Source organism: Penaeus chinensis, chromosome 37 (assembly GCF_019202785.1).
Source record: "Penaeus chinensis breed Huanghai No. 1 chromosome 37, ASM1920278v2, whole genome shotgun sequence".
NCBI lineage: Eukaryota > Metazoa > Arthropoda > Malacostraca > Decapoda > Penaeidae > Penaeus > Penaeus chinensis.
In genome coordinates this window covers 6,820,796-6,836,538 of record NC_061855.1, presented here as the reverse complement: position 1 = coordinate 6,836,538, position 15,743 = coordinate 6,820,796, and the positions used below count along the sequence as shown (strand labels likewise).

General features: G+C 35.3%; 1 protein-coding gene across 1 annotated transcript in view; it reads right to left on the bottom strand.

Annotated features, from left to right (window-relative positions):
- Positions 1–1,385: 1,385 nt before the first annotated feature.
- Positions 1,386–15,743, bottom strand: part of LOC125045275 (mucin-3A-like) — a 15,094-nt gene continuing 736 nt past the window's right edge. Inside the window, exons 4-16 of the mRNA XM_047642479.1 lie at positions 15,093–15,704; positions 13,957–14,034; positions 13,203–13,823; positions 12,067–12,144; positions 11,313–11,933; positions 10,177–10,254; positions 9,423–10,043; positions 8,291–8,368; positions 7,537–8,157; positions 5,651–6,271; positions 4,357–4,977; positions 2,684–3,304; positions 1,386–2,032 (exon numbers count right to left, since the gene is read on the bottom strand). Of these exons, the coding sequence (XP_047498435.1) occupies positions 1,386–2,032; positions 2,684–3,304; positions 4,357–4,977; positions 5,651–6,271; positions 7,537–8,157; positions 8,291–8,368; positions 9,423–10,043; positions 10,177–10,254; positions 11,313–11,933; positions 12,067–12,144; positions 13,203–13,823; positions 13,957–14,034; positions 15,093–15,704 (5,918 nt within the window). The remainder of the gene's footprint in view (positions 2,033–2,683; positions 3,305–4,356; positions 4,978–5,650; positions 6,272–7,536; positions 8,158–8,290; positions 8,369–9,422; positions 10,044–10,176; positions 10,255–11,312; positions 11,934–12,066; positions 12,145–13,202; positions 13,824–13,956; positions 14,035–15,092; positions 15,705–15,743) is intronic.

The window sequence follows — 15,743 nt, the reverse complement described above, 5'->3', positions numbered from 1 at the left end:
TGAGTTGTTTGCAATATGTTTAATGAAATGTACCACGTACATATGATAAAGTGAACCATGTTTGAAAAATATATTGAGATTCAAGGACATTGAAATATTTTATGAATGAGTGAAACATTTTATTTAGATTCCTTCAATAATAAACATAATCGCCATTACAGTGGTGATAGACTGTCGATGTTTACATAACCGTTGTCACATAATCAACAGCCTCTTTAATGTAGTCCGGCTGGTATACTGTCTTGAGGATCGGCCAGGCGTTAGTCATGGTTGTAGTCACATGCACCGGTGAGTATGTGATGGAGCTGAACACATCAACTTGAGTATATGTTGCAGTGGTTGTAATCGAGGTGGACACAGTCTTCACAACAGGTACTGTTGATACAGCCGTGGTCGTCGTTGTCCCCACAACTTGTGTCACGTGCTTTTCTAGATCAGTAGCCCAGTATGTAATGGTGATGCTTTCAGGCTGATAGGTGGTATAAGTGTATGCACGATTTTTCTGTTTGACCTTCAGCTCCGTAATGTAATGTGTGGAGTATGCCAGCTGAGGAGCTTCATAATGAGAGAGCGTTTCCGTGTGAGTTATGGTGTAAGGTACACATTCCGTAGTGGTAACACTAGCATAAGTAGGCGTAACATCCAGGAGAGTGATGGTCGAGAGGACGGTGGTGACTTGCAACCGAGTACTTGTCAAATGCACCGAGGAAAATATATGTTGAAATTCCTTTACAGCTACGTGTGGCTCAAGTCCTTCAGTTGCAGCAACCAAACAAAGAGTTATCCAGATAATAAGAGACTTCATATTAAAACTCATACTTGGTATGTGAAGCTACTTCAATGATGAACTATGCTCAGCAACAGCGTGATTTCATCTTATATATGCTTCTGTCCCAGAGGAACACGGTCAGACAAGTGTTGTATGTAGAATTAAACGTGTTGTATGTAGAATTAAACGTGCTGCATGTAGAATTAAACGTGTTGTATGTAGAATTAAACGTATTGCATTTAGAATTAAACGTATTGCATTTAGAATTAAACGTATTATATGTAGAATTAAACGTGTTGTATGTAGAATTAAACGTATTATATGTAGAATTAAACGTGTTGTATGTAAAATTAAATGTTGTTCCCAATATGTATAATAAATATGTATATTGAGATTAGATCAAATATTGCAACAAAATGTATAATACTTGAAATATGTAATATCCGCTGTTGACAGTTTGTACAATGCATATTTATATTGAAATTAGTTGTTTGCAATATGTTTAATGAAATGTACCACGTACATATGATAAAGTGAACCATGTATGAAAAATATATTGAGATTCAAGGCCATTGAAATATTTTATGAATGAGTGAAACATTTTATTTAGATTCCTTCAATAATAAACATAATCGCCATTACAGTGGTGATAGACTGTCGATGTTTCCATAACCGTTGTCACATAATCAACAGCCTCTTTAATGTAGTCCGTCTGGTATACTGTCTTGAGGATCGGCCAGGCGTTAGTAATGGTTGTAGTCACATGCACCGGTGAGTATGTGATGGAGCTGAACACATCAACTTGAGTATATGTTGCAGTGGCTGTAATCGAGGTGGACACAGTCTTCACAACAGATACTGTTGATACAGCCGTGGTCGTCGTTGTCCCCACAACTTGTGTCACGTGCTTTTCTAGATCAGTAGCCCAGTATGTAATGGTGATGCTTTCAGGCTGATAGGTGGTATACGTGTATGCACGATTTTTCTGTTTGACCTTCAGCTCCGTAATGTAATGTGTGGAGTATGCCAGCTGAGGAGCTTCATAATGAGAGAGCGTTTCCGTGTGAGTTATGGTGTAAGGTACACATTCCGTAGTGGTAACACTAGCATAAGTAGGCGTAACATCGAGGAGAGTGATGGTCGAGAGGACGGTGGTGACTTGCAATCGAGTACTTGTCAAAGGCACCGAGGAAAATATATGTTGACATTCCTTGACAGCTACGTCTGGCTCAAGTCCTTCAGTTGCAGCAAGCAAACAAAGAGCTATCCAGATAATAAGAGACTTCATATTAAAACTCATACTTGGTATGTGAAGCTACTTCAATGATGAACTATGCTCAGCAACAGCGTGATTTCATCTTATATATGATTCTGTCCCAGAGGAACACGGTCAGACAAGTGTTGTATGTAGAATTGAACGTGTTGTATGTAGAATTAAACGTGCTGCATGTAGAATTAAACGTGTTGTATGTAGAATTAAACGAATTGCATTTAGAATTAAACGTATTACATTTAAAATTAAACGTATTGCATTTAAAATTAAACGTATTATATGTAGAATAAACGTGCTGTATGTAGAATTAAACTTATTATATGTAGAATTAAACGTGTTGTATGTAAAATTAAATGTTGTTCCCAATATGTATAATAAATATGTATATTGAGATTAGATCAAATATTGCAACAAAATGTATAATACTTGAAATATGTAATATCCGCTGTTGCCAGTTTGTACAATGCATATTTATATTGAAATTAGTTGTTTGCAATATGTTTAATGAAATGTACCACGTACATATGATAAAGTGAACCATGTATGAAAAATATATTGAGATTCAAGGTCATTGAAATATTTTATGAATGAGTGAAACATTTTATTTAGATTCCTTCAATAATAAACATAATCGCCATTACAGTGGTGATAGACTGTCGATGTTTCCATAACCGTTGTCACATAATCAACAGCCTCTTTAATGTAGTCCGTCTGGTATACTGTCTTGAGGATCGGCCAGGCGTTAGTAATGGTTGTAGTCACATGCACCGGTGAGTATGTGATGGAGCTGAACACATCAACTTGAGTATATGTTGCAGTGGTTGTAATCGAGGTGGACACAGTCTTCACAACAGATACTGTTGATACAGCCGTGGTCGTCGTTGTCCCCACAACTTGTGTCACGTGCTTTTCTAGATCAGTAACCCAGTAAGTAATGGTGATGCTTTCAGGCTGATAGGTGGTATAAGTGTATGCACGGTTTTTCTGTTTGACCTTCAGCTCCGTAATGTAATGTGTGGAGTATGCCAGCTGAGGAGCTTCATAATGAGAGAGCGTTTCCGTGTGAGTTATGGTGTAAGGTACACATTCCGTAGTGGTAGCACTAGCATAAGTAGGCGTGATATCCAGGAGAGTGATGGTCGTGAGGACGGTGGTGACTTGCAGTCGAGTACTTGTCAAATGCACCGAGGAAAATATATGTTGACATTCCTTGACAGCTACGTCTGGTTCAAGTCCTTCACTTGCAGCAAGCAAACAAAGGACTATCCAGATAATAAGAGACTTCATATTAAAACTCATACTTGGTATGTGAAGCTACTTCAATAATGAACTATGCTCAGCAACAGCGTGATTTCATCTTATATATGATTCTGTCCCAGAGGAACACGGTCAGACAAGTAAGATCCATAGTTGTAGCTAATTCCATCTCAAAGTCACTGGGAACGAGGGTGCTACCACATACATGTAGAATTAAACGTATTATATGTAGAATTATACGTGTTGTATGTAGAATTAAACGTATTATATGTAGAATTATACGTGTTGTATGTAGAATTAAAAGTATTATATGTAGAATTAAACGCATTATATGTAGAATTAAACGTGTTGTATGTAGAATTAAACGTATTATATGTAGAATTAAACGTATTATATGTAGAATTAAACGTGTTGTATGTAGAATTAAACGTATTATATGTAAAATTAAACGTGTTGTATGTAAAATTAAATGTTGTTCCCAATATGTATAATAAATATGTATATTGAGATTAGATCAAATATTGCAACAATATGTATAATACTTGAAATATGTAATATCCGCTGTTGCCAGTTTGTACAATGCATATTTATATTGAAATTAGTTGTTTGCAATATGTTTAATGAAATGTACCACGTACATATGATAAAGTGAACCATGTATGAAAAATATATTGAGATTCAAGGCCATTGCAATATTTTATGAATGAGTGAAACATTTTATTTAGATTCCTTCAATAATAAACATAATCGCCATTACAGTGGTGATAGACTGTCGATGTACCACGTTCATATGATAAAGTGAACCATGTATGAAAAATATATTGAGATTCAAGGCCATTGAAATATTTTATGAATGAGTGAAACATTTTATTTAGATTCATTCAATAATAAACATAATCGCCATTACAGTGGTGATAGACTGTCGATGTACAACGTACATATGATAAAGTGAACCATGTATGAAAAATATATTGAGATTCAAGGCCATTGAAATATTTTATGAATGAGTGAAACATTTTATTTAGATTCCTTCAATAATAAACATAATCGCCATTACAGTGATGATAGACTGTCGATGTTTCCATAACCGTTGTCACATAATCAACAGCCTCTTTAATGTAGTCCGTCTGGTATACTGTCTTGAAGATCGGCCAGGCGTTAGTCATGGTTGTAGTCACATGCACCGGTGAGTATGTGATGGAGCTGAACACATCAACTTGAGTATATGTTGCAGTGGTTGTAATCGAGGTGGACACAGTCTTCACAACAGATACTGTTGATACAGCCGTGGTCGTCGTTGTCCCCACAACTTGTGTCACGTGCTTTTCTAGATCAGTAGCCCAGTATGTAATGGTGATGCTTTCAGGCTGATAGGTGGTATAAGTGTATGCACGATTTTTCTGTTTGACCTTCAGCTCAGTAATGTAATGTGTGGAGTATGCCAGCTGAGGAGCTTCATAATGAGAGAGCATTTCCGTGTGAGTTATGGTGTAAGGTACACATTCCGTAGTGGTAACACTAGCATAAGTAGGCGTAACATCCAGGAGAGTGATGGTCGAGAGGACGGTGGTGACTTGCAATCGAATACTTGTCAAAGGCACCGAGGAAAATATATGTTGACATTCCTTGACAGCTACGTCTGGCTCAAGTCCTTCACTTGCAGCAAGCAAACAAAGAGCTATCCAGATAATAAGATACTTCATATTAAAACTCATACTTGGTATGTGAAGCTACTTCAATGATGAACTATGCTCAGCAACAGCGTGATTTCATCTTATATATGATTCTGTCCCAGAGGAACACGGTCAGAAAAGTGTTGTATGTAGAATTAAACGTGTTGTATGTAGAATTAAACGTGTTGTATGTAGAATTAAACGTGTTGTATGTAGAATTAAACGTATTGCATTTAGAATTAAACGTATTGCATTTAGAATTAAACGTATTATATGTAGAATTAAACGTGTTGTATGTAGAATTAAACGTATTATATGTAGAATTAAACGTGTTGTATGTAGAATTAAACGTATTATATGTAGAATTAAACGTGTTGTATGTAAAATTAAATGTTGTTCCCAATATGTATAATAAATATGTATATTGAGATTAGATCAAATATTGCAACAAAATGTCTAATACTTGAAATATGTAATATCCGCTGTTGCCAGTTTGTACAATGCCTATTTATATTGAAATTAGTTGTTTGCAATATGTTTAATGAAATGTACCACGTACATATGATAAAGTGAACCATGTATGAAACATATATTGAGATTCATGGCCATTGAAATATTTTATGAATGAGTGAAACATTTTATTTTGATTCCTTCAATAATAAACATAATCGCCATTACAGTGGTGATAGACTGTCGATGTTTCCATAACCGTTGTCACATAATCAACAGCCTCTTTAATGTAGTACGTCTGGTATACTGTCTTGAGGATCGGCCAGGCGTTAGTCATGGTTGTAGTCACATGCACCGGTGAGTATGTGATGGAGCTGAACACATCAACTTGAGTATATGTTGCAGTGGTTGTAATCGAGGTGGACACAGTCTTCACAACAGATACTGTTGATACAGCCGTGGTCGTCGTTGTCCCCACAACTTGTGTCACGTGCTTTTCTAGATCAGTAGCCCAGTATGTAATGGTAATGCTTTCAGGCTGATAGGTGGTATAAGTGTATGCACGATTTTTCTGCTTGATCTTCAGCTCCGTAATGTAATGTGTGGAGTATGCCAGCCGAGGAGCTTCATAATGAGAGAGCGTTTCCGTGTGAGTTATGGTGTAAGGTACACATTCCGTAGTGGTAACACTAGCATAAGTAGGCGTGACATCCAGGAGAGTGATGGTCGACAGGACGGTGGTGACTTGCAGTCGAGTACTTGTCAAAGGCACCGAGGAAAATATATGTTGACATTCCTTGACAGCTACGTCTGGCTCAAGTCCTTCACTTGCAGCAAGCAAACAAAGGGCTGTCCAGATAGTAAGAGATTTCATATTAAAACTCATACTTTGTATGTGAAGCTCCTTCAATGATGAACTATGCTCAGCATCAGCGTGAGTTCATCTTATATATGAATCTGTCCCAGAGGAACACGGTCAGACAAGTAAGATCCATAGTTGTAGCTAATTCCATCTCAAAGTCACTGGGAACAAGGGTGCTAACACATACATCGATAAAGCCTAATTATAACAATATGTTCAGAAGCATTTTATAAACTAGCTCATTAAAGATTTAACGTTTTTTATTATTCTTTAATCATCATATGACAATCCTTTTCTTATCTTTAACTTAACAGCTGTGTTATAGGTATGTTGAAATATTTATGGAAAATGAACTGTCGCGAATATATATAGTGAAATGCGATCTATGTATAATGAAATGCGTTGTATATAGAATTAAATGTAGTTCCCAGTATGTATAATGAACATGTATATTGAGTGTAGGTATTTCTACATGTATAATGAATATGTATAATAAGATTAGCTTTTTCTAGTATGTATAATGAATATGTATATTGAGATTAGATGTTTGCAGTATGCATAATTTGTGTTCCTTGATCAACAAGTCTGATAGTATGTATGATACTTGCAATATGCATAATCAAGATTTCATTGATCAAATATTGCAACAATATGTATAATACTTGAAATATGTAATATCCGATGTTGCCAGTTTGTGCAATACATATGTATATTGAGATTAGTTGTTTGCAATATGTTTAATGAAGTGTACCACGTAAAGTAAAGTGAACCATGTATGAAAAATATATTGAGATTAGGTGTTTGCAGTCTATATAATAATCAATATATCTAGATTTTTTGTTTGCAGTGCATATAATGAATATATATAAATATTTTTTGTTTGCAGTGTATAAAATGAATATATATATAAAGATGTTATGTTTGCAATATACATAATATTTTTTCCCTTGATCAACCATTCCGGCAATGTATAATACTTGCAATATGCATAATCAACCAATCTGATAACTACTTTCATTAAGGTTCCTTAAATATTTTATTGATATTCCTTTATTAAAATCCAAATGATTATATGTTTGCAATATACATTATCTATTTTCCTTGATGAACCAATCTGCCAATATGCATAGAACTTGCAATATGATTAATCAGCCATTCTGACGACCACTTTCGTTAAGGCCATTGAAATATTTTACGAATGAGTGAAACATTTTATTAATATTCCTTGATTAAAAAACATAACCATCATTACAGTGGTGATAGACTGTCGATGTCTCCATAACCGTTGTCACATAATCAACAGCCTCTTTAATGTAGTACGTCTGGTATACTGTCTTGAAGATCGGCCAGGCGTTAGTCATGGTTGTAGTCACATGCACCGGTGAGTATGTGATGGAGCTGAACACATCAACTTGAGTATATGTTGCAGTGGTTGTAATCGAGGTGGACACAGTCTTCACAACAGATACTGTTGATACAGCCGTGGTCGTCGTTGTCCCCACAACTTGTGTCACGTGCTTTTCTAGATCAGTAGCCCAGTATGTAATGGTAATGCTTTCAGGCTGATAGGTGGTATAAGTGTATGCACGATTTTTCTGCTTGATCTTCAGCTCCGTAATGTAATGTGTGGAGTATGCCAGCCGAGGAGCTTCATAATGAGAGAGCGTTTCCGTGTGAGTTATGGTGTAAGGTACACATTCCGTAGTGGTAACACTAGCATAAGTAGGCGTGACATCCAGGAGAGTGATGGTCGACAGGACGGTGGTGACTTGCAGTCGAGTACTTGTCAAAGGCACCGAGGAAAATATATGTTGACATTCCTTGACAGCTACGTCTGGCTCAAGTCCTTCACTTGCAGCAAGCAAACAAAGGGCTGTCCAGATAGTAAGAGATTTCATATTAAAACTCATACTTTGTATGTGAAGCTCCTTCAATGATGAACTATGCTCAGCATCAGCGTGAGTTCATCTTATATATGAATCTGTCCCAGAGGAACACGGTCAGACAAGTAAGATCCATAGTTGTAGCTAATTCCATCTCAAAGTCACTGGGAACAAGGGTGCTAACACATACATCGATAAAGCCTAATTATAACAATATGTTCAGAAGCATTATATAAACTAGCTCATTAAAGATTTAACGTTTTTTTTTATTATTCTTTAATCATCATATGAAAATCCCTTTCTTATCTTTAACTTAACAGCTGTGTTATAGGTATGTTGAAATATTTATGGAAAATGAACTGTCGCGAATATATATAGTGAAATGCGATCTATGTATAATGAAATGCGTTGTATATAGAATTAAATGTAGTTCCCAGTATGTATAATGAACATGTATATTGAGTGTAGGTATTTCTACATGTATAATGAATATGTATAATAAGATTAGCTTTTTCTAGTATGTATAATGAATATGTATATTGAGATTAGATGTTTGCAGTGTGCATAATTTGTTTTCCTTGATCAACAAGTCTGATAGTATATATGATACTTGCAATATGTATAATCTAGATTTCATTGATATACTGCAACAATATGTATAATACTTGAAATATGTAATATCCGATGTTGCCAGTTTGTGCAATACATATGTATATTGAGATTAGTTGTTTGCAATATGTTTAATGAAGTGAACCACGTAAAGTAAAGTGAACCATGTATGAAAAATATATTGAGATTAGGTGTTTGCAGTCTATATAATAATCAATATATCTAGATTTTTTGTTTGCAGTGCAAATAATGAATATATATATATATTTTTTGTTTGCAGTGTATAAAATGAATATATATATAAAGATGTTATGTTTGCAATATACATAATATTTTTTCCCTTGATCAACCATTCCGGCAATGTATAATACTTGCAATATGCATAATCAACCAATCTGATAACTACTTTCATTAAGGTTCCTTAAATATTTTATTGATATTCCTTTATTAAAATCCAAATGATTATATGTTTGCAATATACATTATCTATTTTCCTTGATGAACCAATCTGCCAATATGCATAGAACTTGCAATATGATTAATCAGCCATTCTGACGACCACTTTCGTTAAGGCCATTGAAATATTTTACGAATGAGTGAAACATTTTATTAATATTCCTTGATTAAAAAACATAACCATCATTACAGTGGTGATAGACTGTCGATGTCTCCATAACCGTTGTCACATAATCAACAGCCTCTTTAATGTAGTCCGTCTGGTAAACTGTCTTGAGGTTCGGCCAGGCGTTAGTCATGGTTGTAGTCACATGCACCGGTGAGTATGTGATGGAGCTGAACACATAAACTTGAGTATATGTTGCAGTGGCTGTAATCGAGGTGGACACAGTCTTCACAACAGATACTGTCGATACAGCCGTGGTCGTCGTTGTTCCCACAACATGTGTCACGTGATTTTCTAGATCAGTAGCCCAGTATGTAATGGTGATGCTTTCAGGCTGATACGTGGTATAAGTGTATGCACGATTTTTCTGCTTGATCTTCAGCTCCGTAATGTAATGTGTGGAGTATGCCAGCCGAGGAGCTTCATAATGAGAGAGCGTTTCCGTGTGAGTTATGGTGTAAGGTACACATTCCGTAGTGGTAACGCTAACAGAAGTAGGCGTGACATCCAGGAGAGTGATGATCGAGAGGACGGTGGTGACTTGCAGTCGAGTACTTGTCAAAGGCACCGAGGAAAATATATGTTGACATGCCTTGACAGCTACGTCTGGCTCAAGTCCTTCACTTGCAGCAAGCAAACAAAGGGCTGTCCAGATAGTAAGAGATTTCATATTAAAACTCATACTTTGTATGTGAAGCTCCTTCAATGATGAACTATGCTCAGCATCAGCGTGAGTTCATCTTATATATGAATCTGTCCCAGAGGAACACGGTCAGACAAGTAAGATCCATAGTTGTAGCTAATTCCATCTCAAAGTCACTGGGAACAAGGGTGCTAACACATACATCGATAAAGCCTAATTATAACAATATGTTCAGAAGCATTATATAAACTAGCTCATTAAAGATTTAACGTTTTTTTTTTATTATTCTTTAATCATCATATGAAAATCCCTGTCTTATCTTTAACTTAACAGCTGTGTTATAGGTATGTTGAAATATTTATGGAAAATGAACTGTCGCGAATATATATAGTGAAATGCGATCTATGTATAATGAAATGCGTTGTATATAGAATTAAATGTAGTTCCCAGTATGTATAATGAACATGTATATTGAGTGTAGGTATTTCTACATGTATAATGAATATGTATAATAAGATTAGCTTTTTCTAGTATGTATAATGAATATGTATATTGAGATTAGATGTTTGCAGTGTGCATAATTTGTTTTCCTTGATCAACAAGTCTGATAGTATGTATGATACTTGCAATATGTATAATCTAGATTTCATTGATCAAATACTGCAACAATATGTATAATACTTGAAATATGTAATATCCGATGTTGCCAGTTTGTGCAATACATATGTATATTGAGATTAGTTGTTTGCAATATGTTTAATGAAGTGTACCACGTAAAGTAAAGTGAACCATGTATGAAAAATATATTGAGATTAGGTGTTTGCAGTCTATATAATAATCAATATATCTAGATTTTTTGTTTGCAGTGCATATAATGAATATATATAAATATTTTTTGTTTGCAGTGTATAAAATGAATATATATATAAAGATGTTATGTTTGCAATATACATAATATTTTTTCCCTTGATCAACCATTCCGGCAATGTATAATACTTGCAATATGCATAATCAACCAATCTGATAACTACTTTCATTAAGGTTCCTTAAATATTTTATTGATATTCCTTTATTAAAATCCAAATGATTATATGTTTGCAATATACATTATCTATTTTCCTTGATGAACCAATCTGCCAATATGCATAGAACTTGCAATATGATTAATCAGCCATTCTGACGACCACTTTCGTTAAGGCCATTGAAATATTTTACGAATGAGTGAAACATTTTATTAATATTCCTTGATTAAAAAACATAACCATCATTACAGTGGTGATAGACTGTCGATGTCTCCATAACCGTTGTCACATAATCAACAGCCTCTTTAATGTAGTCCGTCTGGTAAACTGTCTTGAGGTTCGGCCAGGCGTTAGTCATGGTTGTAGTCACATGCACCGGTGAGTATGTGATGGAGCTGAACACATAAACTTGAGTATATGTTGCAGTGGCTGTAATCGAGGTGGACACAGTCTTCACAACAGATACTGTCGATACAGCCGTGGTCGTCGTTGTTCCCACAACATGTGTCACGTGATTTTCTAGATCAGTAGCCCAGTATGTAATGGTGATGCTTTCAGGCTGATACGTGGTATAAGTGTATGCACGATTTTTCTGCTTGATCTTCAGCTCCGTAATGTAATGTGTGGAGTATGCCAGCCGAGGAGCTTCATAATGAGAGAGCGTTTCCGTGTGAGTTATGGTGTAAGGTACACATTCCGTAGTGGTAACGCTAACAGAAGTAGGCGTGACATCCAGGAGAGTGATGATCGAGAGGACGGTGGTGACTTGCAGTCGAGTACTTGTCAAAGGCACCGAGGAAAATATATGTTGACATGCCTTGACAGCTACGTCTGGCTCAAGTCCTTCACTTGCAGCAAGCAAACAAAGGGCTGTCCAGATAGTAAGAGATTTCATATTAAAACTCATACTTTGTATGTGAAGCTCCTTCAATGATGAACTATGCTCAGCATCAGCGTGAGTTCATCTTATATATGAATCTGTCCCAGAGGAACACGGTCAGACAAGTAAGATCCATAGTTGTAGCTAATTCCATCTCAAAGTCACTGGGAACAAGGGTGCTAACACATACATCGATAAAGCCTAATTATAACAATATGTTCAGAAGCATTATATAAACTAGCTCATTAAAGATTTAACGTTTTTTTTTTATTATTCTTTAATCATCATATGAAAATCCCTGTCTTATCTTTAACTTAACAGCTGTGTTATAGGTATGTTGAAATATTTATGGAAAATGAACTGTCGCGAATATATATAGTGAAATGCGATCTATGTATAATGAAATGCGTTGTATATAGAATTAAATGTAGTTCCCAGTATGTATAATGAACATGTATATTGAGTGTAGGTATTTCTACATGTATAATGAATATGTATAATAAGATTAGCTTTTTCTAGTATGTATAATGAATATGTATATTGAGATTAGATGTTTGCAGTGTGCATAATTTGTTTTCCTTGATCAACAAGTCTGATAGTATGTATGATACTTGCAATATGTATAATCTAGATTTCATTGATCAAATACTGCAACAATATGTATAATACTTGAAATATGTAATATCCGATGTTGCCAGTTTGTGCAATACATATGTATATTGAGATTAGTTGTTTGCAATATGTTTAATGAAGTGTACCACGTAAAGTAAAGTGAACCATGTATGAAAAATATATTGAGATTAGGTGTTTGCAGTCTATATAATAATCAATATATCTAGATTTTTTGTTTGCAGTGCATATAATGAATATATATAAATATTTTTTGTTTGCAGTGTATAAAATGAATATATATATAAAGATGTTATGTTTGCAATATACATAATATTTTTTCCCTTGATCAACCATTCCGGCAATGTATAATACTTGCAATATGCATAATCAACCAATCTGATAACTACTTTCATTAAGGTTCCTTAAATATTTTATTGATATTCCTTTATTAAAATCCAAATGATTATATGTTTGCAATATACATTATCTATTTTCCTTGATGAACCAATCTGCCAATATGCATAGAACTTGCAATATGATTAATCAGCCATTCTGACGACCACTTTCGTTAAGGCCATTGAAATATTTTACGAATGAGTGAAACATTTTATTAATATTCCTTGATTAAAAAACATAACCATCATTACAGTGGTGATAGACTGTCGATGTCTCCATAACCGTTGTCACATAATCAACAGCCTCTTTAATGTAGTCCGTCTGGTAAACTGTCTTGAGGTTCGGCCAGGCGTTAGTCATGGTTGTAGTCACATGCACCGGTGAGTATGTGATGGAGCTGAACACATAAACTTGAGTATATGTTGCAGTGGCTGTAATCGAGGTGGACACAGTCTTCACAACAGATACTGTCGATACAGCCGTGGTCGTCGTTGTTCCCACAACATGTGTCACGTGATTTTCTAGATCAGTAGCCCAGTATGTAATGGTGATGCTTTCAGGCTGATACGTGGTATAAGTGTATGCACGATTTTTCTGCTTGATCTTCAGCTCCGTAATGTAATGTGTGGAGTATGCCAGCCGAGGAGCTTCATAATGAGAGAGCGTTTCCGTGTGAGTTATGGTGTAAGGTACACATTCCGTAGTGGTAACGCTAACAGAAGTAGGCGTGACATCCAGGAGAGTGATGATCGAGAGGACGGTGGTGACTTGCAGTCGAGTACTTGTCAAAGGCACCGAGGAAAATATATGTTGACATGCCTTGACAGCTACGTCTGGCTCAAGTCCTTCACTTGCAGCAAGCAAACAAAGGGCTGTCCAGATAGTAAGAGATTTCATATTAAAACTCATACTTTGTATGTGAAGCTCCTTCAATGATGAACTATGCTCAGCATCAGCGTGAGTTCATCTTATATATGAATCTGTCCCAGAGGAACACGGTCAGACAAGTAAGATCCATAGTTGTAGCTAATTCCATCTCAAAGTCACTGGGAACAAGGGTGCTAACACATACATCGATAAAGCCTAATTATAACAATATGTTCAGAAGCATTATATAAACTAGCTCATTAAAGATTTAACGTTTTTTTTTTTATTATTCTTTAATCATCATATGAAAATCCCTGTCTTATCTTTAACTTAACAGCTGTGTTATAGGTATGTTGAAATATTTATGGAAAATGAACTGTCGCGAATATATATAGTGAAATGCGATCTATGTATAATGAAATGCGTTGTATATAGAATTAAATGTAGTTCCCAGTATGTATAATGAACATGTATATTGAGTGTAGGTATTTCTACGTGTATAATGAATATGTATAATAAGATTAGCTTTTTCTAGTATGTATAATGAATATGTATATTGAGATTAGATGTTTGCAGTGTGCATAATTTGTTTTCCTTGATCAACAAGTCTGATAGTATGTATGATACTTGCAATATGTATAATCTAGATTTCATTGATCAAATACTGCAACAATATGTATAATACTTGAAATATGTAATATCCGATGTTGCCAGTTTGTGCAATACATATGTATATTGAGATTAGTTGTTTGCAATATGTTTAATGAAGTGTACCACGTAAAGTAAAGTGAACCATGTATGAAAAATATATTGAGATTAGGTGTTTGCAGTCTATATAATAATCAATATATCTAGATTTTTTGTTTGCAGTGCATATAATGAATATATATAAATATTTTTTGTTTGCAGTGTATAAAATGAATATATATATAAAGATGTTATGTTTGCAATATACATAATATTTTTTCCTTGATCAACCATTCCGGCAATGTATAATACTTGCAATATGCATAATCAACCAATCTGATAACTACTTTCATTAAGGTTCCTTAAATATTTTATTGATATTCCTTTATTAAAAACCAAATGATTATATGTTTGCAATATACATTATCTATTTTCCTTGATGAACCAATCTGCCAATATGCATAGAACTTGCAATATGATTAATCAGCCATTCTGACGACCACTTTCGTTAAGGCCATTGAAATATTTTACGAATGAGTGAAACATTTTATTAATATTCCTTGATTAAAAAACATAACCATCATTACAGTGGTGATAGACTGTCGATGTCTCCATAACCGTTGTCACATAATCAACAGCCTCTTTAATGTAGTCCGTCTGGTAAACTGTCTTGAGGATCGGCCAGGCGTTAGTCATGGTTGTAGTCACATGCACCGGTGAGTATGTGATGGAGCTGAACACATAAACTTGAGTATATGTTGCAGTGGCTGTAATCGAGGTGGACACAGTCTTCACAACAGATACTGTCGATACAGCCGTGGTCGTCGTTGTTCCCACAACATGTGTCACGTGATTTTCTAGATCAGTAGCCCAGTATGTAATGGTGATGCTTTCAGGCTGATACGTGGTATAAGTGTATGCACGATTTTTCTGCTTGATCTTCAGCTCCGTAATGTAATGTGTGGAGTATGCCAGCCGAGGAGCTTCATAATGAGAGAGCGTTTCCGTGTGAGTTATGGTGTAAGGTACACATTCCGTAGTGGTAACGCTAACAGAAGTAGGCGTGACATCCAGGAGAGTGATGATCGAGAGGACGGTGGTGACTTGCAGTCGAGTACTTGTCAAAGGCACCGAGGAAATTATATGTTGACATGCCTTGACTGGCTCAAGTCCTTCACTTGCAGCAAGCAAACAAAGGGCTGTCCAGATAGTAAGAGATTTCATATTAAAACTCATAC